This window comes from Callithrix jacchus, chromosome 3, assembly GCF_049354715.1.
Source record: "Callithrix jacchus isolate 240 chromosome 3, calJac240_pri, whole genome shotgun sequence".
In the NCBI taxonomy this organism is placed as follows: domain Eukaryota; kingdom Metazoa; phylum Chordata; class Mammalia; order Primates; family Cebidae; genus Callithrix; species Callithrix jacchus.
Genome location: NC_133504.1, coordinates 177,906,680 through 177,926,645, shown reverse-complemented (window position 1 = coordinate 177,926,645; position 19,966 = coordinate 177,906,680). Strand labels below are relative to the sequence as shown.

General features: G+C 42.7%; 2 protein-coding genes across 27 annotated transcripts in view; both read right to left on the bottom strand.

The window, feature by feature from the left end:
• Positions 1-4,290: 4,290 nt before the first annotated feature.
• PROM1 (prominin 1) overlaps positions 4,291-19,966 on the bottom strand; it is a 153,367-nt gene continuing 137,691 nt past the window's right edge. For 12 of the 26 annotated variants that reach the window (XM_078367475.1, XM_054253467.2, XM_054253468.2 and 9 more), the window contains 5 exons: positions 18,222-18,337; positions 17,700-17,723; positions 17,200-17,268; positions 12,544-12,583; positions 9,786-10,916 (listed from right to left, as the gene is read on the bottom strand). In XM_078367475.1, the coding sequence (XP_078223601.1) occupies positions 12,568-12,583; positions 17,200-17,268; positions 17,700-17,723; positions 18,222-18,337 (225 nt within the window). In that variant the 3' untranslated portion in view covers positions 9,786-10,916; positions 12,544-12,567. Of the gene's footprint in view, positions 4,692-9,785; positions 10,917-12,543; positions 12,584-17,199; positions 17,269-17,699; positions 17,969-18,221; positions 18,338-19,966 lie in introns of those variants that run through there. The other 14 variants (XM_078367477.1, XM_078367478.1, XM_035294013.3 and 11 more) reach the window with 6 other exon arrangements.
• On the bottom strand, positions 4,608-7,547 carry FGFBP2 (fibroblast growth factor binding protein 2). The gene is made up of 2 exons (XM_002745963.6): positions 6,810-7,547; positions 4,608-4,691 (listed from the first exon to the last, which is right to left on the bottom strand). Exon 1 carries the CDS (start codon positions 7,499-7,501, stop codon positions 6,830-6,832), a length of 672 nt encoding a protein of 223 aa, XP_002746009.4. The 5' UTR covers positions 7,502-7,547; the 3' UTR covers positions 4,608-4,691; positions 6,810-6,829.

The window sequence follows — 19,966 nt, the reverse complement described above, 5'->3', positions numbered from 1 at the left end:
ACAGCTTCAATCCCTCTGCTTTGGTTTTATAACATCTTAATCTTAAGGTGTAGGCTATGAAGATGGAAAAAGGTCATCAATTGCTCTGGCTTCTTCCTGCTGACAGGGGACATAGTGGGAGGGAGAGTGAACCCCAAGGTGAGAAGACTGGAACTGCGTTGCCACTGTCAGCTTGCTCATGCAGGCCTGGCTGGGCTTTCAAGTCTCGCAGAGCAAAACCTTAATACTTTTGTCTATCATTTTACTATGATATTAAGTGAACAGCCTACTATAAGGTAAATAATGAGTCCTAGAATGAGGAGTACAATTCCCAATTTTAAAAGCAAGGATTTGGGCCAGGTGCAGTGGCTCATACCTGTAATCCCAGCACTTTGGGAGGCTAAGGCTGGTGGATCATGAGTTCAGGAGGTCAAGACCGGCTTGGCCAATATGGTTAAACCCTGTATCTACAAAAAATATTAAAAAATTAGCTGGGCGTGGTGGCGGGCATCTGTAGTCACAGCTACTTGGGAGGCTGAGGCAGAAGAATTGCTTGAACCAGGAAGGCTGAGGTTGCAGTGAGCTGAGATCACGCCACTGTACTCCAGTCTGGGTGACAGAAGAAGACTCCATCTCAATAAAAACCAAAACCAAAAACAAAAGCTAAGATTTAAAGCATTAGTTTGGGGACATCTAACTCACAAATCCAAGAATTTAGGATTTAGTCCAAATTGCAGAAAAAAATTCAAGGACAGCTATAATGACAGTGTACTATAGATTTTCTTTTGAAGGATAATTTTTCTCTCTCCAGCCCCCATTTTTATTAAAAAACAAATCATAATAGAACTGATTTGGAGCTTAAGACATGGCCCTTGAGCATATGTTTGAGGTCTCATGAGGGGAAGAGGAATGAGATAAATTCTTGCTTAGTTGAGGGCGTTACTGACTCTTACCTAGGGAAACAGTGTCAGAGACATTCAAAGCAGAGCGACTCCATCTTGAATAGGGGCTGGGTAAAACACGCTGAGACCCACGGGCTGAGGTTAAGGCATTCTTAGTCATAAGATGAGACAGGAGGTCAGCACAAGTTACAGGTCACAAAGACCTTGCTGGTAAAATGGGCTGCAGTTAGGAAGCTGGCCAAAACCCACCAAAACCAAGATGGTGATGAGAGTGGCCTCTGGTGGTCCTTGCTGCTCATTATATGCTAATTATAATGCATTAGCATGCTGAAAAACACTCCCACCAGTGCCATGACATTTTACAGATGCCACGGCGGTATCAGGATGTTACCCTATATGGTCTAAAAAGGGGAGGAACCCTCAGTTCCAGGAATTGCCCACCCCTTTTCTGGGAAACTCATGAATAATCCACTCCTTGTTTAGCATATAATCAAGAAATAACTCTAAGTCTCCTTAGGCAGCCCACACCATTGCTCTGTGTATAGAGTAGCCATCCTTTTGTTTCTTTATTTCTCTAATAAACTTGCTTTCTTTGTTCTCTGTGAACTCATCCTGAATCCTTTTTTGCATGAGATCCAAGAACCCTCTCTTGGGAGTCCAGATTGGGAAACCTTTCCTGTAACAGCAGTACTCAGGAAAGGCACGGGAGGTGCAGGAGCTCCGGGTACAGGAAGATAAGGGTGGAGACAAGCATTTCCCACTGAAGGTGAGCTTTGGGCCTGTGATATGACCTGTGAAACACCCCTGCAAAAGCAACTCTCAGTACTCACTCCACCTTGTCCTGTAGTTTGTGCAGCAGTTATATAGGCATGGACTGTTTTGCCTCACAACCCACAGTCTGAAATCTGGCTTAGCCCACACTTCTTGGGCAAAACCTTCAGAAAAGTTTCAGGGCCTCTCCTTTTAGGATGACTAAAATATTGCTGGGCCAGTGTTACTGTGCACAGAACACATGGAAATGTTAAAATACACATTCCTGCACCTCACTCCAGATACTCTGGTTCAGTATGTCTGAGGTGGGGCCTGAGAATTAGTTTTTTTTTTTTCCCTCTTGAGATGCAGTCCTGCTCTATTGCCCAGGCTGGAGTGGATTAGCTCTATCTCAGCTCACTGTAACCTCTGCCTTCTTGGTTCAAGTGATTCTCCTGACTCAGCCTTCTGAGTAGCTAGGATTACAGGAGCAAGCCACCATGCCCAACTAATTTTTGTATTTTTAGTAGAGACAGGGTTTCACGATGTTGGCCAGGGTGGTCTCAAACTCTTGGCCTAAGGTGATCCGCCTGCCTCAGCCTCCCAAAGTGCTGGGATTACAGGCATAAGCCACCACACCCAGCTGAGAATTAGCATTACTAAAGTTCCCCAAGAGAAGCAGATGCCTCTGGCCCACCTGTCACCCTTTGGGCAGCACAGATTTGAATTGCGTTTCATCGTTGAAATCAGTTATATGGTGACCTTACTTTAAAATGTTAGTGAAAAATGGTCTGTGACAAATCCCAGCCTATCCAGTGATGTTTATAAATTGAAAGCCATCAGCTTTAGAATTGGGTGGACTTGGATTTCTCTGTTGTCTGACTCTTACAAGCTGTGTACAGCTCACCTCTCCAGGCTTTCAAGTCCCTCCGTTTTTAAATTGGGAATAAAATTACTTACCTCTTAGGGATGTGGTGAGAATTATATGAGGGGGCAAGTGAAAGGCACAGAGCCCTTATAAGAAATAGACTTAGTATGTCACATTAGATGCTTGATGTATATATTTTAGAAACTCATCCCCAGCAAATGTCCCCTGACTCCTCCTACCCACAGCCTTCTGTGTCATCTCATACACTCATCAATGTGTTGTCTTGGTTTTCACGACTTCACTGTACTTCTAAGATGGGAAACCTAGTCAGTTTCAGTTAGCTCATCTCTCCCCTATCCAATGTCTTGCACAGTGCTTGGGACATAGTTGATGATGAATAAATATTTGTTAATTGTGTGAACTACATATAGAGGCCATATTAGTAGTCTTCAACCCAGGTTACACATAGAATTGCCTGGAAATTACCTGGGATATGCCCCAGAGATTCTAATTCAATTAATCAAGGGTAGTGTTTCTCAACCTTGGCTGCATATTAGACTCACCGGGGAAATGTAAAACTGCACATGCTCTGGCCCCATCCCTGGCCAGTTACACCATAACCACTGGGGCTGGCACCCAAGCAGTAGTGTTTTTGAAAAGTTGCGCCAGGTGACTCTCTTATGCAGCTGGGATTGGGCACTACTGGACTAGCTGGGGAAACAATTTAAGCACATCAAGAGTGGACTATTGGGCAGGGCTTGGTGGCTCACGTCTGTAATCCCAATACTTTGGGAGGCTGAGGCTGGCTGATCACTTGAGGTCAGGAGTTCGAGACCAGCCTGGCCAACATGGTGAAACCCTTTCTCTACTAAAAATACAAAAATTAGCCAAGTGTGGTGGCACATACCTGTAATCCCAGCTACTCAGGAAGCTTAAGCAGGAGAATCGCTTGAACCCAGGAGGCAGAGGTTGCAGTGAGCCCAGATCGTGCCACAGCACTCCAGCCTGGGGGACAGAGTGAAATTCTGTCTCAAAAAAAAAAGAGTGGACTATTCATGTGTTCTTAAGTCAGACAAATATGAAATTAGGAAGGGAGTGAGTCACTTTTTGCGTATGTCTAATAATATTTAATTTTGTCCTTTCCAACTCTGTTGATTTAATTTAATTGCTCACTGTACAGGGTTGTTCTCTTCCTGGTCCACTTCTCTATGCTTTTGGCTAGTTGCTGTTGCTTTAGAGCGGCTGTGCTGGGTTGAATAGTGTTCGCCAAAAATTTACGTCCATCTGAAATCTGTGCATACGATCTTATTTGGAAATAGGGTGTTTGCAGACACAATGGAGTTAAGACAAGGTCATTCTTGATTAGAATGGGCCCTAATCCAATGGCTGGTGCCCTTATAAGCAGAGGGAAATTTGAACACACATGTAAGGGAAAACTCCATGCAAAGACAGAGACAGGGATCAGAGTGATGTGTCTTTAAGCCAAGGAATGTCAAGGATTCCAGTAACTTTAAGAAACTGGGAGAGAGGCATTTAACGGATTTTCCCTCAGGCCCTCCAGGAGAAACTAACTTTGGCAACACCTTGAGGCATTCTTACCTCGGTAAGAGTGAGGTAACACTTCTTACCTTCTTACATAACAGTGAGATAGCACATTTCTGTTGCTTTACGCCACCTAGTCTGTGTAATGCATGATGGCAGCTTGAATAAAATAACAGTGACTTAATGGAGATCCATGATCTCTATAGCATCTAGGTGTCGAGTTTGTTAAGAAGATTAAAGTCATATTTCTGAAATCATTCCTTTATTTTGCACACACATAGCTGCTATTCACTGAACTTTCTCTAACTACAAGTCCATGCTGCCATGCGATGAAATGTGACAAATTCACGTCTTGCTCAGAAGGCTGAACTGGAAATTCATGAATGCGTTACAGATTTAAACGTTCATAGAAGGCTCTAATCAACAAAGCAAAGCTTCTACAGATAGAAAGTAGATGTGTATGCTTGTCACTCTTGGGCCCGTCGGCTCCTTCCAGAAAGGAGGGTTTCTTTTCCAAACTTCAGGGACTGCAGATCAAGAATTTGGGCAGGTGCGTCTGATTAGAAACTCCCTTCATCCAGTGTGAAAACGTTGGACTGAAAGCAGCATGATATAAAAAGAGGTTTTTCTCTGTCAGGGAGACGTCAGCTCTAAAAATAAAAATAAAAATAAAAAGCAAGGGATGTGAAAAATTCTTTGTTAGTTTTTGTGGGCCAAGTGGTGTCCCTTCCAAAACCTAAAAACCTTAAATTGAAGGCCTAACCTCCAGTACCTCAGGGACTGTCTGTATTTAAAGATAGGGGCCATTAAAGTGGTGGTTCAGGTTAAATGGAGTTGTTAGGGTGGGACTTCACCCAGTATGACTGGTGTCCTAACAAAAGAAATGAGACACAGATGCACACTAAGGAACGCCAGCGAGAAGGCCGCCGTCTGTGAGCCAAGGAGACAGTCCTCAGAAGACACCAATCCTGCTGACACCTTGATCTTGAACTTTCAGTCTTCAGAATTATGAGAAGACATATTTCTGCTGTTGTTTAAACCACCTAGGCTGCGGTATTTTGCTATGGCAGCCCTCGCAAGCTAATACAGTAGTCCTATGCAGCTTATCTGCAGGATCAACACACTGTTTTAAGCTTTAGCCCCCTGTATGCATCTGCATATAAGCGGTACATTTGTCCATATAAATATGCATAGATGGATGTCTAAATGGGTACTGTTCTAACTGTTCATATTGTGTACCTCTTTGTGGTGGGATTATGGATGAGGTTTTAAAATTCTTTGTACTTTTCTGTTGTGTTTGAATTTTAAAAATGATTTGTATGTCTTATTTGTGGAAAGACAAAAAAAAATCAACTTTTAAAAGAAAAAAAAACAAGGATCTCTTTTCAATAGTAATTATTCTGGCTTAAGTGGCCCCTTTTCTCCTCTGGGACAGATCTGAAATATTAAACAAGCAGAAAACCTCCAGCCCAGAAGAGCAGACACTAAACCAACTCCGATATGACCCAACATTTCTTGCTGCCTGGGCATTTTTAGAAAAAGCCTTATTTGTTTTGTGGTATTAGTTATCAAAGTGCTTTTTTATCAGGAAATCTGCTTTTTTTCCTATTTTTTTACATAGATAATATGAAAAACCTCAGAAATTCTCCTTTTAAACTCAGAATGCACAAATAAGACTAGAACCCCATGTAAATGAACTCCTTGCTGGTGTATAAAATTAATGAAAGGTGCTGCATTTAAGGATAGAGATCAATCATAAGCCTTATTTCCACAAGAAAAAGCTTGGCCTTTTAAAAGCAACACTTCGGGGTTCGGGCACGGTGGCTCACATCTGTAATCCCAGCACTTTGGGAGGCTGAGGTGGGTGGATCACAAGGTCAGGAGATCAAGACCATCCTGGCCAACATGGTGAAACTCAGTCTCTACTAAAATTACAAAATTAGCCAGACATAATGGCACGCGCCTGTAATCCCAGCTACTTGGGAGGCTGAGGCAGGAGAATTGCTTGAACCCAAGAGGAGGAGGTCGTGGTGAGTAGAGATCACGCCCTTGCACTCTAGCCTGGGCAACGAGAGCGAAACTCTGTCTAAAATTAATAATAATAAAAAAATAAATAATAAATAAAAGCAACACTTGGAGTTGATTAAATGTTATTATTAATTAGATTTTTTCTTCTGCAATGAAAAAAAAATGATTAAAATCTTTGAGGGCTGTGAGAAAGACTGAAGATTATTTGACTCAGACTTTCCTCCATGCAAAACACCCCCCACCCTAACTCAACTTTGTAGGAGAGAAAACAGAACACGACAGGTGAGGTGACACCTCCACCGTGACATAGCACCTTAGACACAAACAACTGCAGCCAAGGCTTGGTGCAGTAGGAAACATCACCAAGCAGAATTCCAAAGGCCTCAGTTTAATAGTGAGGTGGTCCCATCACAAGGAGATTCTCAACCTTGGCTACACATTCAAATCACCTGGGGGAGAGTTTTAAAAGTACACGCTCCTGGGCTACTCTGTTGGAGACATAGATGAAATGGTGTGGTGGGGGGCCTGGGCATCAGCGTTTTTAAAGCTCCTTGTAGGTGATTCTTGCGCATCACCAGGGTCAAGTGCCTCCTGATGAACCACTCATCTCTGCTCTGCAACAGACAGCCTCAAACCCACCCACAAACACATGCTGAGACTCTGATGTGGTTGCAGCAGTTGTGAAAGTTCTAAGTGCCTCTCGCATACTTTCTGTAGATGAGTAAAGGAAAGGGTGTTACCTGTAGGGGTCTTTCACCTGTCACCCTCGGAAGAAGCTGATGAGAAAGGCACACAGGGCCTGGAAGGGTTTCCAACAGTGTTCCCAGGGCTGCTTCTTTGCTTCCTCATTCCCTCCAGGCCTGGGTGCAGCCTGGGTAGCTTTGGCTGTGAGTTGGGTGATGGGTTTGGCTTTTCCAAGCTCTTCCATCGAGTCCTTTCCCAGCTGTCTTGCTTCTGTGGGTTTCACTGAGGCCTTGGGACTCAGAGATGGCATCCCAGCCTCAGGGTGCTGGTTGGGTACTGGGCTGCTCTTGAGGCTGGAAGCCACCTGCTGCATGTGGGCCTGGGGCCCAGCCTTCCTGCACACGGATGGCCTCAGCACCGGGGCCCCCTGGCACGCATGGTGAAGGCGCCTCAGCTCCTGCAGGGCTTGGTTCCAGTAAGGTTTGGGGTCAGTAGCGAAAGCCTGGCACATGCTGGGCTGCCCCCTGTACTCACACCAGTATGTCTGATCTGTGTTGTGGCAGTCTATGCGAAGCCAGACTTCCCCGGCACCTTGCCCCAAGCTGCTGGGGCGCATAGTGCAGGAATCTCTCCCTCCAGTTTGGAAATGGAATTCCTCCCCAGTGATTCCTTGCTTTTGCCTTGGGGCCTGACCCAAAGTCCCCAGGCAGGACAAGGTCACCAGCAGGAGGCAAGGGATGAACTTCATGGCGATGTTCTAATTAACCCACCAGCAACACTGCACCAGGAGAGAGAACTCAAGTGGGACGAATCACCCTTTAAAGGATGCTGCACAAAAGACTCTTTCTCTGCAAGGGTGGGAGGGTGTTTTGCAGCGAATGTGAACCATGACCACAGACCTTGGAAACATAACACTTGGCAAGGGCAGAGCAGCCACCAGGGGCTGCCTACCACGAGCAAAGGGTATGGTTTTCCTGAGAGCATCAGAGAGCTCTGCCCCAGCTCTGTCACACACAAAAGCACTACACACAGCTTTGGGGTTGAGGGTTTTACAGTTTTTTTATTTGCAACCATGGGCAGCTTGCTCTAAAATTGGCCCTTGTATGGGAACAGCCTTCTTTGTCAACATTTGGTATATGCCAAGGTGTGGCAATGGAGTTCTGGAAAGAGGTTTGCAGTTCGGAGTCTGGGCTGCCTCGAGGCTCCCTCCTGCTCCCCATCTTGGGGAACCATGGGTTTAGTTAATCCAAAGGATGCCAGAGTTTTGTGAGCCTAGGTCTTGTGAGATGGTCTAGCAAATGTAAAAAATACTCTGTGAGGTTTAAAAAAAAAGGAATTGTGTGAGGGTGTGTGTGCTAAAGGAATACAGAAACGCTCCCCCTCCCACCCACTGAGCTGAGACCAAGAAGGCATGCAAATATGTGTTCACACTGGGATTCAGTCTATTTTAGACCATGAATTCTATTTCAAATTCAATTGAAATAACAGTTTTAATTATAGCACAGAAAAATATGACTTTAAATATTATCATTATTGTGCTAAAATAGGAAAAAAAGCAAAATGAATTGAAAATAACTTCTGGTTCTGTGTCAAGAATCATATTTTGCTATGGTCATAGTGTCTTTTGGTGACCCTTCCAGAGGGCACTGTGGAGTGGAGGAAAGGTGGCAATTTGTTGTTAGGAATAGGATTGACAGACATTGGGGGACTAGTTTGAATGTGAGGGATTTATCTTGGCGATCCGACCCTCAAGACAAATCAGTCAACTTGTCAGGTTAAGAAGGGATAAAGGACAATGTGTGTGTGTGTGTGTGTGTGTGTGTGTGTGTGTGTGTGTGTGTGTGTGTTTGAGATGGGGTCTCACTCTGTCATTCTGTCACCTAGACTGAGTTGCAGTGATGTGATCATAGCTCACTGTAGCCTCCCACTCCTCGGCTCAATCATACCTCTTGCCTCAGCCTCTCAAGTAACTGGGACTACAGGCATGAGATACTAACTACATCCAGCTAATTCTTAAATTTTGTTTTTAGGGACAGGGTCTCATTATATTGTCTAGGCCGATCTCAAACTCCTGGTCTCAAGCTATCCTCCTGCTTCCTTGTCCTCTGGAGTTGCTGGAATTACAAATGTGAACCACAACAACCAGCTAAGGTAGGTTCTTTTTTTTTTTTTTCCTGGAGACAATTTCATTTTGCCACCAAGGCTAGAGTGTAGTGGCAAGATCTCAGCTCACTGCAACCTCCGCCTCACAGGTTCAAGTGATTCTCCTGCCTCAGCCTCCTGAGTAGCTGAGACTACAGTTGCATGCCACCATGTCCAGCTAATTTTTGTGTTTTTAGTAGAGACAGGGTTTCATCATGTTGGCCAGGATGGTCTCAATCTTCTGACCTCGTGATTCACCCTCCTCGGCCTCCAAAGTGCTGGGATTACAGGAGTGAGCTGCCGTGCCCGGTCAGGCTGATTTTTTTTTTAGGAAAGATAAGTACTTTAGGACCATATCCTTTCACTGTGTGTTTGGTGATTTGAGATACTGAAAAATAAATAGGTAAAAGTTGCAAGAGTGACACTAGTAGTACTAAGTTGGCTTGAATAACATGAATTATTTAAATGGGTGATGGTAAAATCAGGTTTTAAAAAAATGGGAAGAGATAATTTCCTCCAAAAGAATTATACACTATATAGTCTTGTTTAAATTTCAAGCTTCTTGTGTGTAGTTTTAAAAAAATTCATTTTTACTTATGTATGTTTAGGAGTACATCAGGCAAAGTAGACTTTGCCTAGAATTGGTATTCAATTGTGTATATTGTGATCTGGACAGTTCCCTAAGAAATGATGACTTTAGATCTGAGAAAGGGAGTATCTAAAAAAAAAAAAAATAAGCCCACTTTGACCTTGATGTTGAATTACTTCTGTATAATGGGCCCTTTAATAATAAGAAAATAATGGAATACATTCATAAATAACATATGCCCAAATTTCAGCATCTAAGTTGTGAGTCTCTGGATCTATTCAAGGAGGCAACATACAGATCATGTTTTCCAAGATCGCTTTTATTGAAATAAATCAGAACTGCAATCTGCACATGAAGAGACCTGGGGAAAGCCTACATCCGGAATTTCATTATATCAATGGTAAATGTTGTCTGATCGGTTTTTATTGTTGATGATTTTTGATAATGACAAATCCCACATGAAAATCCTAAAGCAAATGGATATGTACCTTGTGCTTTCATGTATATTTAGGGACCAAACACAAAGGATTCATCCATGCTGGACACCAAATCTAAGAATTGCGACCGGATCTTCTCATATTTCATTTTAGAACCCTTGCCACTAGTCAGGTGATATTCATGGTAGCTGCATTCCATTTAATGTTTACCCTAATACAACAGAAGACTCTGTTAAAGTGTACACTGTAATTGGCATCTGTTAAAACAACTCCACTTTTGAACGAACAGCATTTCTTTCTCTCAAGATCTTTCTATTCTGAATTTGCCAGATGGAGTTACACAGGTTTCTCTGTGATTGCTTTTGCATGCCATTTCCAAATGGAACACGATCAATCATTGATAAATAACAGATGAAAATCTCTGAACAAAGAATATGCTGTAGGTTTCACACACTCTTAGTGAAAATGGATTATTTTCAACAGCACCAAGAAGTCAATGGTGACTTATTTAGCTCATTTAGAAGAAAATCCTACAATACTCATTTGTTTAAAAAACTCTGTGGTAACAAAAGGTATATACACCATTTACTGTACACAAAATGCATCTTTCCTGTAAACCGGTGTGTGTTTAGCCCACTCCATACATGGCAGTGTGTTAGAACTTAGCCATCACATTTGAACAGCGTTTTGACAGAGATGCATCCAATGGGAACAAATACCCCATATGTTGTAGTGTCTAAATAGAAACTTGGTGTAAAAAAGTAAAAAACAAAAATAGGGTGGGAGGGAGTCATCCTTGGAGAGTGACGGACCATGGACTGTAAGTATGATTGTGTTCATTCTTAAAGCACTACCCAGAGACCAATGGCGCCATTTTCTTGGTGCCTGCCTGAGTCACTATGTCACCACTGGCGTTCCTCCTGGATTTGGAAAGTCCTTGTAGGCCCAGAAACTACCAAAAATCGGTGATCCTTCCCACTTTGAGTATCCTGATGCTGAAATGAAAGTTAAACAAAATTTTAGAAATTGTTTTTGAATTAATAAAACCAGGAATGCATAATCCTAAAATTGTCCCCACCAGGAGCCTAAAACTTTTGAAAATATAAATTCTTTCACGAGGCACAGAAATATGTTTGTTGTAAAACAATTTGTTAAAATATAGAAATATACAAAAAAATGGTGATTTTTGTTTGTTTGGTTTTTGATTTTGTTTGTTTGTTTTTTCAGATGTCTCGCCGTGTCACCCAGGCTGGAGTGCAGTGGCACAATCTCAGTTCACTGTAACCTCTGCCTCTTGGTTTCAAGTGATTCTCCTTCCTCAACCTTCCAAGTATCTGGGATTACAGGTGCATGCCACCATACCCCACTAATTTTTGTATTTTTTAATAGAGATGGGTTTTTGCCATGTTGGCCAGGCTGGTCTCGAACACCCAACCTCAAATGATCCGCCCACCTCGGCTTAACAAAGGGCTGTGATTTCAGCCGTAAGCCACCATGCCTGACCAGAAAAAAAAACTTTTTAAAAAGTCTATAATACTCAAGGTACATGGTTGCTATACAGATTTCAAGATTTTTGTTGGTTTGTTTTTTAAGAGATAGGGTCTTACTGTGGTATCCAAGCTGGAGTGCATGAGTGTGTTGCAATTCACAGGTATAGTCATGGTTCACTGCATCCTTGAACTCCTGGGCTCAAGCAATCCTCCTACCACAGCCTCCCACCTCAGTCGCTGGGACTACAGGCAGGCACCACCATGCCTGGCTTACTTTTTTACTCTAAACAATCCTTTTTTTTTTTTTTTTTTGAGACGGAGCCTTGCTCTGTTGCCCAGACTGGAATGCAGTGGTGCAATCCTGGCTCACTGCAACCTCTGCCTCCCAGGTTCAAGCAATTCTCCTGCCTCAGTCTCCTGAGTAGCTGGGATTACAGGTGCCTGCCACCACAACCAGTTAACTTTTTTTAGTAGAGACAAGGTTTCACCATGTTGGCCAGGCTGGTTTCAAACTCCTGACCTCAAGTGATCTGCCTGTCTTGTACTCCCAAAGTGCTGGGATTACAGGTGTGAGCCACCATGCCAGGCCTTATGTTTTTATTCTTAAAAAAAAAACAACTTATTTTTACACTATACACACACATGATCATTGCGTGTGTGTGTGTATATATATATAAATACACACACATTTATATAGCAATGTATGTATATACAGAGAGAGTGATTGTATAGTATATATACACACAGTTGCCCCTCAGGATCCATGTAGGATTGGTTCCAGGACCCCCACGCACATCCTCCTACATACTGTATATCATCTCTAGATTACTCATAATACCTAATACAATGTAGGTGCTATGTAAGTAGTTGTTAGGTTATATTGTTTTTCTAATTTTTATTTTTCTACTGTTATTTAAAAAATTTTTTTAGAATATTTTTGATCCATAGTTGGTTGAATCTGTGGATGTAGAACCTGCAGGTACAGAGGGTAGACTGGATATATAAAATCATCATGTCCAATATACTGATCTAGATTTCTCACTTAATGTATTAGGAATAGCTATGCTTTGATGTTCTAAAAACTAAAAACTATAGTCCTATAGATTCTCTTCAGTGGAAGCATGAAACTTACCTCAAGCAATTTCAACATCAGCTATCAGTGTTGTGATGGGCTGAAAACAAAAAGGTAAAGAAATGTAACACCTCCAGTAAAGCTGTGGGTGGTTTCATCCCCTCTGTGCTAAGAAGCAGGCATGTGACTAAGGGTACAGATGAATGTAAACCACACCCCTTAAAGTTTATCAGGAAGAATGTGTCAAACAAAACATTGATTACTCTAGCTTCTGTTTGCATTGCCTTTAAAAAGAGGGTAAAAGATAAAGAGGATAGAGGGACAGACTATGACAAGTGGAATTGTGAATATTCACAATCTAAGGTTAAAAGTGTTAAGAGTCACTATGAATATGTGTTGAAGACATTAGACCAGCAGCAACGCAGCAGTGCACACCAGTCTACCACAAGAGTCTTCTTAAAGTCTGCTTCTAGGACAGAAGACAGAAGCAAATGGAAGTTCTGCAGGGACCTTATTACAACTACAAATTCCCGGGTGTGAGACCAGACAGTACAAATGTCCTCGAAGTGGCTCTCTGGGTGAACCTTCAGCAGAAGCCCTAGGGTCATCTAAAGTGATTCTGTGATAATGGCCTTGACAACCAAAAAGGTATACACTAGGGGGTGACTAGTGAGCTCCACCTGGAAGGTCTGCAGTTTCAACTCTTTCACCACCCTCCCCGAATGTGACTTTGGGAGGATCACAACCCCTCTGAACCTGCAGGATCACCCCTCCCACTGCAGTGCTGCGTCAGACACATGAGGCTGGGGGAGGATGTGCACACAGGACATCAGGGCACCTGCCAGGTAAGACATTCCTTGTAAAGTGTTTCACTTTAGAAACTGCATATGCTTGGTTCTGTGTGCTTCTTCTTGAACTACTCTTTATGCTTTCTGTAAAGAAACACATTCTTTATTGAAAGGGCTCAAAGGGCCCCAGGAAAAGGGTACAGGCAGGGGCTGGCTCGGTCTCTTGTTACTGTCCACATCATCAGGACCTGGAGCTGAACATTATGAAGGACTGTAGGCTCTGGCGATCATTTCTAATGAACACCTACATTTGCCTTACTGAGCAGAGGGATGCTGGGCACACTAACAAGATCACTGGTTCTTCTCCTCCTGCCTAGCAGTGCTTCTCCTCCAGACAGTATATCCGTCCTATTCTGGAAGAGAAGGAACTCTGGAGACCTCAGAAGCAGGAAATGAGCAAAACAAACCAATTTAAGCAGTGTCTTAGTCTGTTTTCTGCTACTATAGCAGAATACCAGAGATGGGTAACTTACAAAGAAAAAAATGTTTTTCACATTTCTGAAGGCCATGAAGTCCAAGAGCCTGGTGCTGGCATCTGGCGAGGGCTTTCATGCTGCATCACCCCATAGTGAAAGGGCAAATGAGAGCAAGAGACAGAAAGGGAATGGAGTAGAACTTCCTCTTTTTATCAAGAGCCCACTCCCGTGAAAATGGCATTAATCCATTTATGAAAGCAAAGCTCTCATGACATAGTCACCTGTCCAAGGTCTCACCTGTTAAAATAGTCACAATGGCAATTAAACCTCAACATGAGTTTTGGAGGGGACAATGAAACTGTAACAAGTAACTAAAGCTAATCCTGGAAGCTCCTGATGTGAGAGGAACAATGGGCCTTAGATGAGACCATAACTGGAGGACACATTTCTTCAGGCCATTAGGATTTTGGCTCTGAATGATGACTTCCTGGTGCCCAACACAATAAAGTAATAAAAGAAAGAAGGTCAATACATGACATCCACGACTCTCCTCTCCCCAGAGCGGGCACTACACACTGATGACAGCACTTTTCAGTCAGTCTGGATTAAACCTGCAGATTTCAATTGCCACAGGGCTCTGGGCAACCTGACCAACAGAGAAAAGGTGGCCCAGGAGGTAGAATCTGTTTGCCACTGATGCACTGTCCCCTTCACAGAAAAAGGCATATCGTGGCCCCTGAAGAACCTGAAACAACACAAAGGAAGGGGCTCCAAGCACCCTCTACAAGACCTATGCAGCCAGAACCTACACAGCTGAGGGTCAGCTGTTGTTCCTGTAGTATTCCCTGGGATCCACCTGCTTCCTCCTCCAGGCTGTGGAAATGCACCCTCCTACTTCTTTTTTTTTTTTTTTTTTTTGAGATGGAGTTTCGCTCTTGTTACCCAGGCTGGAGTGCAATGGCGCAATCTCAGCTCACCGCAACCTCCACCTCCTGGGTTCAGGCAATTCTCCTGCCTCAGCCTCCTGAGTAGCTGGGATTACAGGCACACGCCACCATGCCCAGCTAATTTTTTGTATTTTTAGTAGAGACGGGGTTTCACCATGTTGACCAGGTTGGTCTCAATCTCTCGACCTTGTGATCCACCCGCCTCGGCCTCCCAAAGTGCTGGGATTACAGGCTTGAGCCACTGCATCCGGCCTACTTCTATCTAAGAATCTGGCTGTATGCGGTGGCTCACACCTGTAATCCAGCAGTTCAGGGTAGATCACTTGAGGTCAGGAATTCAAGAGCAGCCTGGCCAACATGGTGAAACTCCATCTCTACTAATAACAAAAACTTAGCTGGGCATGGTGGTATGTGCCTGTAATCCTGGCTACTCAGGAGGCTGAGGCACAAGAATTGCTTGAACCCAGGAGGCAGAGGTTGCAGTGAGCTGAGATCACACCACTGCATTCCAGCCTGGATGACAGAATGAAACTGTGTCTCAAACAACAACAAGAACAACAAATAGAAAAACAACAACAAAAAGAATCTACAGAACTAGCAAGAAGATCCAACATTAGGGCGACATAGGTAACTGAGAAAAGCTGTCCTCTGATCTTGAAAATTTCAGTCCGTAAATATACCCTGAAGCGTGCTCCACCATGAAGAGGAAGGCCAGTACATTCTGCAGGCAACCATACTGTCTACTCTCCCCGGCACACACCTGGCTAACAGACACTCAACTCAATCTTCAACTCTGTCACAACACAACACCCTAGCCTTGCATCCTGGAAGTATCAGATGAGATGAAGTCAATCTGCCATTTCAGAACTTTATTTATTTTTTATTATCGCCATTTCTGCTATGTGCTGAATGTTTGTGCACTGCTAAAATTCACACATTGAAATCATAATCAAGGGACGCTAATAGGAAGTGAGGCCTTCTGGGAGGCCATTAGGTCACAAAGGCAAAGCCCTTATTAGTCTCTCATTAATGCCCTTAGAAAAGACACCCCAAGGAGCCAGCTTGCCCTCTCCACCAAGTGAGGATTTGGCAAGATGCCGCCACCTACAGGAAAGTGGTCCTTCACCGGACACCGCATCTGATGGCACCTTGAACTTGTATTCCCAGCCTCCAGAACTGTGAGAAATGAACTCTGTTGTCTATAAGCTACCCAGTTTAAGGCATTTTGTTATAGCAGCCGGAACACACTCAAATAACTTCCCTTCCCCTAAATGGAAAATTATAATGAAAAGTTCTGAAATTTTTACAATGCTCAAAGTTTTAAGTTTGGGAAGCCACTTATCCTTCTGAAAGGACAAATTTTAATGACTTTCCAGTTCTGTTCATCTTGAAATATGACCAGGATGGAACATCAACCATTATTAGATAATACTGCTTGAGATAAAGATGTGCCTGATTGGTAAGCAGCTTCTGGTCTGGAAGGCTCTAATTGTTAGAAATACCTAGTGTGAAGCCAAAGCTGTGGGCTTCTCTGAATGTGGGCACGTTGACTGGATGCCTCCCATGTGGAGCGTGGGCCTTCTAAGGTGGATCCACCACCCTATGCACCAATGTTAGACTCACCCTTTTGTATCTGAGACATCACTGTGGGGAGCAGCAGGGCAGGGAGTATTGGGGGGCCAGTGCATGGGTGTGGGAAGGACCATGGCCACTGAAGTGGATAGCCCATTGCTGCCCTGCTGCCCTGAACACTATGGCTCTACCTCTTCTGAGCAGATAGGTCCCTGGCTGATGTGTGGGTCTGAATTCTTAGTATATCTCAGAAGAGGACTGACCTCTGGCAAGCAAAGCTCAGAGTTACCTGAACCACAGAAGCTCTTTAATTCTAGAGAATGTAAATTCATAAAGATTTTGCAGGAAGAATTAAGGTTCTTTTTCTGGTTGGTTACAGTTAATTTATAGGAAGGAAGGAAGGAGGGAGAAGGAAGAATGGAGGGAGGAAGAAAGGAGGAAGGGAGGGAAGGAAGGAGGGAAGGTAGGGAGGAAGGAAGGAGGGAAGGAAGGAGGGAGGGAGAGGAAGGGAGGAAGGGAGGAAGGGAGGGAGGAAGGGAGGAAGGGAGGGAGGAAGGGAGGGAGGAAAGGAAGAACAGAGGGAGGAAGGAAGGGAGAACTTTGAAAACTGTAACTACTCAGTTTATTTGGTGCGGAGAAATTCTAAATGCAAGGTATGCATGCATTTAATCTGTAATGATTTGTAGCCATACACAGCAATTCAAGATGATACCAAATTTCAGTTGCTGAACAATTCCATTGTTTAGAAATCGATTGAACATTTAAACTCATGGCATCATGGAAAGCTATGTAGAGCATAATTGGAGACTTGCGCTGATAAAGTATCACACAGAGAGAAGTGAAGGCATCAACAGCATGCAGAAAATTCAGTGCTGATCTACAGGAGATGAGACGGCTTAACACAAGATAGGCATGCATTGCAGACTGCTTTACCTTGTCATAACAGGATTGTGAATACCATATAAATGATCTTTATGATAACCATTATTACCATTTTCCATACTGTAACAAAATAAATACACCACAAACACCATGTTATCTCTAAGACATGTGTTTACACCATGGATTATAAAGACAATGTAATGGTCACGAAAAGTAACAATTAGTTAAATCAAAAAAAAAAAAAAAAAAAAAAAAGACAAATGAGTAATTTACATTTTGCTCCTTTCAAACTTCAAAGACCAAATGACTACTTTATAGATTAATAAACTTAGCATATGAACTTTTCATTAATTCATCAAGTATTTCTTGAGCACCTTCTATGTGCCAGCCCTCTTTTTTAAGAGTTGTTGACATTTATTTTTGCCCAGACAGATATTGTTTCTATGTAATTTTAAGACATTAATAAGTTAATCTTTAAAGTCCATTACATAATAATATAGACCTCCCCCATCCCACCTAGGAATATAGTTTTTTTTAAAAAAAAGTCTTACTTTTTCATGGGTATGGTTTCAACACTATAAAATACAAAAAAAGGAGATGAAATTAACTTTTTGAATTATTATGAAAGCTCAGCAACTACATCCCCCACGTATTTACTTTAATGCACATACGACAGAGACCCATATTGAAAGATGAGTGAGTGAAAAATGAGGCGTACAAATTCACCAGACACAGAATGAGGGGCAGACTACCCAGCCAAAATGGAAAGAGTAAAAACAGTTATCATAAAGTGAAATGCCAGGTCCCCGAGAGAGAGGAACTGCAAACAAGAAATAAAAAGGCTGGTTAGGGAAGCTGAGAGGATTAAGCAAGAGAAAAAAAGTAGTTAAGACAAGTATAGAAAAATCAGTACCAAGAAAAAAAAAAAATCCACCTGAACAGAAATGACCTAACTACTTAAAAAAAAAGGAAAAGAAATCAAGTTTAACCTCATCAGAGCTCATCTTTAGCAACTCTTTGAAGACGGTACCACCTAAAAATGACCCCCGTGTCTGTGGAAGCCGCACACTTACTCATCGTACACATCCTCCGAATCCATCCGACGATAGTACTTGGCCAGTTTTACCGCAAAAATTAGAGCCGGAAGTAAAAATACAGTAGCTTTTCCTATGCCAAACCAAAACAAATTCTAGGAAAAAAAAAAAATCAGGAGAATTAAATGTTTGAAGATGGGAAACGGAAAAATAGTTGTTCGGGGAATTTTCTTTGGAATTTTAAAAAAATGAATTGTCATTTATTCTTTAAAACCATTTCAGAATGTTGTGTGAACCAGGCACTTTGTGAAGTACTACTCACATTGTTAGGATTCCTTTCGTATTTCTAAAAACCTTGAATAGATCCTATTTACTATGCTTATTTTATAAAGGAGGAGCAGAAGCAGCAAGTATAAAGCCAGGATGTGAATCTAGCCCACTTCAACCTAACTTCTAACCACCCCAGATGAACTTTCTTTGTTTCTTGACTATCCAGGACTCAGAGCATGGATGGCCAGCAGGTTTGAGTTTCAATCCCTCTTACGAGTTGCTTGTTATTAAGATGACAATTAACCCTTCTGGCTTTGCTCTCCATCTGAGCAGTTGGGATGCCTGCATCTTCATTCCATAACATTATTGTATCTATAATGCATACTGCATACTAGGGTCTCAATCAATGTCCCACGTTTAATTTAACCAATCTTGAAGGTAGATAGATGGTAGATGACCATCTTCTGTCTAAAGAGCAATGTTAAAGTATCCTTTTATAAATAGCTACCAACACTTGTAAGTCAGATTTCACATGTAAACCTGGATTTATGTCTTTTCTTGAAAAATTTTTAGTTCCATCTCTTCACATTGAGCCCTGTTCACACAAAGCAATAGTCTGGAAGTGGTTCTTCCTTCAAGGGGACATTTGTCCTCAGTGGTACCAGTCTACACCACTCACTTCTGCCAAGTGATATTCCAGTGATTTAACATTATGGACAAATCAGGACAAACACACAATGCATAGATGTCACGGACTGAATGCCAAGTTACTATGTAAGTTCAACCAAGTTACTATGTAAGTTACATAGTAACCTGCTACGTTACTATGTAAATTCAAGTTTGAGGATATCCCTACCTTAGGATAATGCTGTCAATAACACTAGAATGACTCTTTCCAGCCCACCATTCGGCCAAAAGCCACTGGGAAATAACAGCTGCTTGACCCTCACAGCTAGACCCCACATTTCTGCTTTGCTCCTGGCTGAGTTCAGAATTACAGAGGTAGCACCTCTTGGCTCCAAATTTCCAGTCAATTTGTTCTCCCTTCCCTCTATGTTCTGTTATTAGTAGATTTCTGTTTTCAACCTGGTTTTGAGAAACTTTATAACAACCCTATCCTTTTTCTGGAAGCTACATCAATCCTTTTGGGAACAATCAAGATACAAAAAAAAACACGTTAGCCAGTCCACAGTCTATCTTACTGACTAAACAGATGCCTGAGCTCTTCCTTATGATGTAAAACCATCTGCTAATAGCTCCAGCCTACGATCTTCCTGAGCAGCCTCTAGGTCTCCACTTTGTCCCTGGTGATCTGGGGAGAGGGCCGCACCTAGGTGGTTCGACTGAATGAGGTGGGTGATGGAAGCTGGGCATTGACCAGAGGTATGTCAATGTAGAATCAAGCAGGTTGGCTCTGGACTCCCCTAATGAAGGCTTCAGCCAAAGCTGGCAGCAGGGGCCACCAAGCGCAGGGCACAAAAGGTAGCTGCAAAAGGAAGCATCCAGGAAGCAGG

Bases quoted from the DNA above. Each gene is read 5' to 3' on its own strand.
- FGFBP2 (XM_002745963.6), bottom strand. From the start codon at position 7,501: ATGAAGTTCATCCCTTGCCTCCTGCTGGTGACCTTGTCCTGCCTGGGG.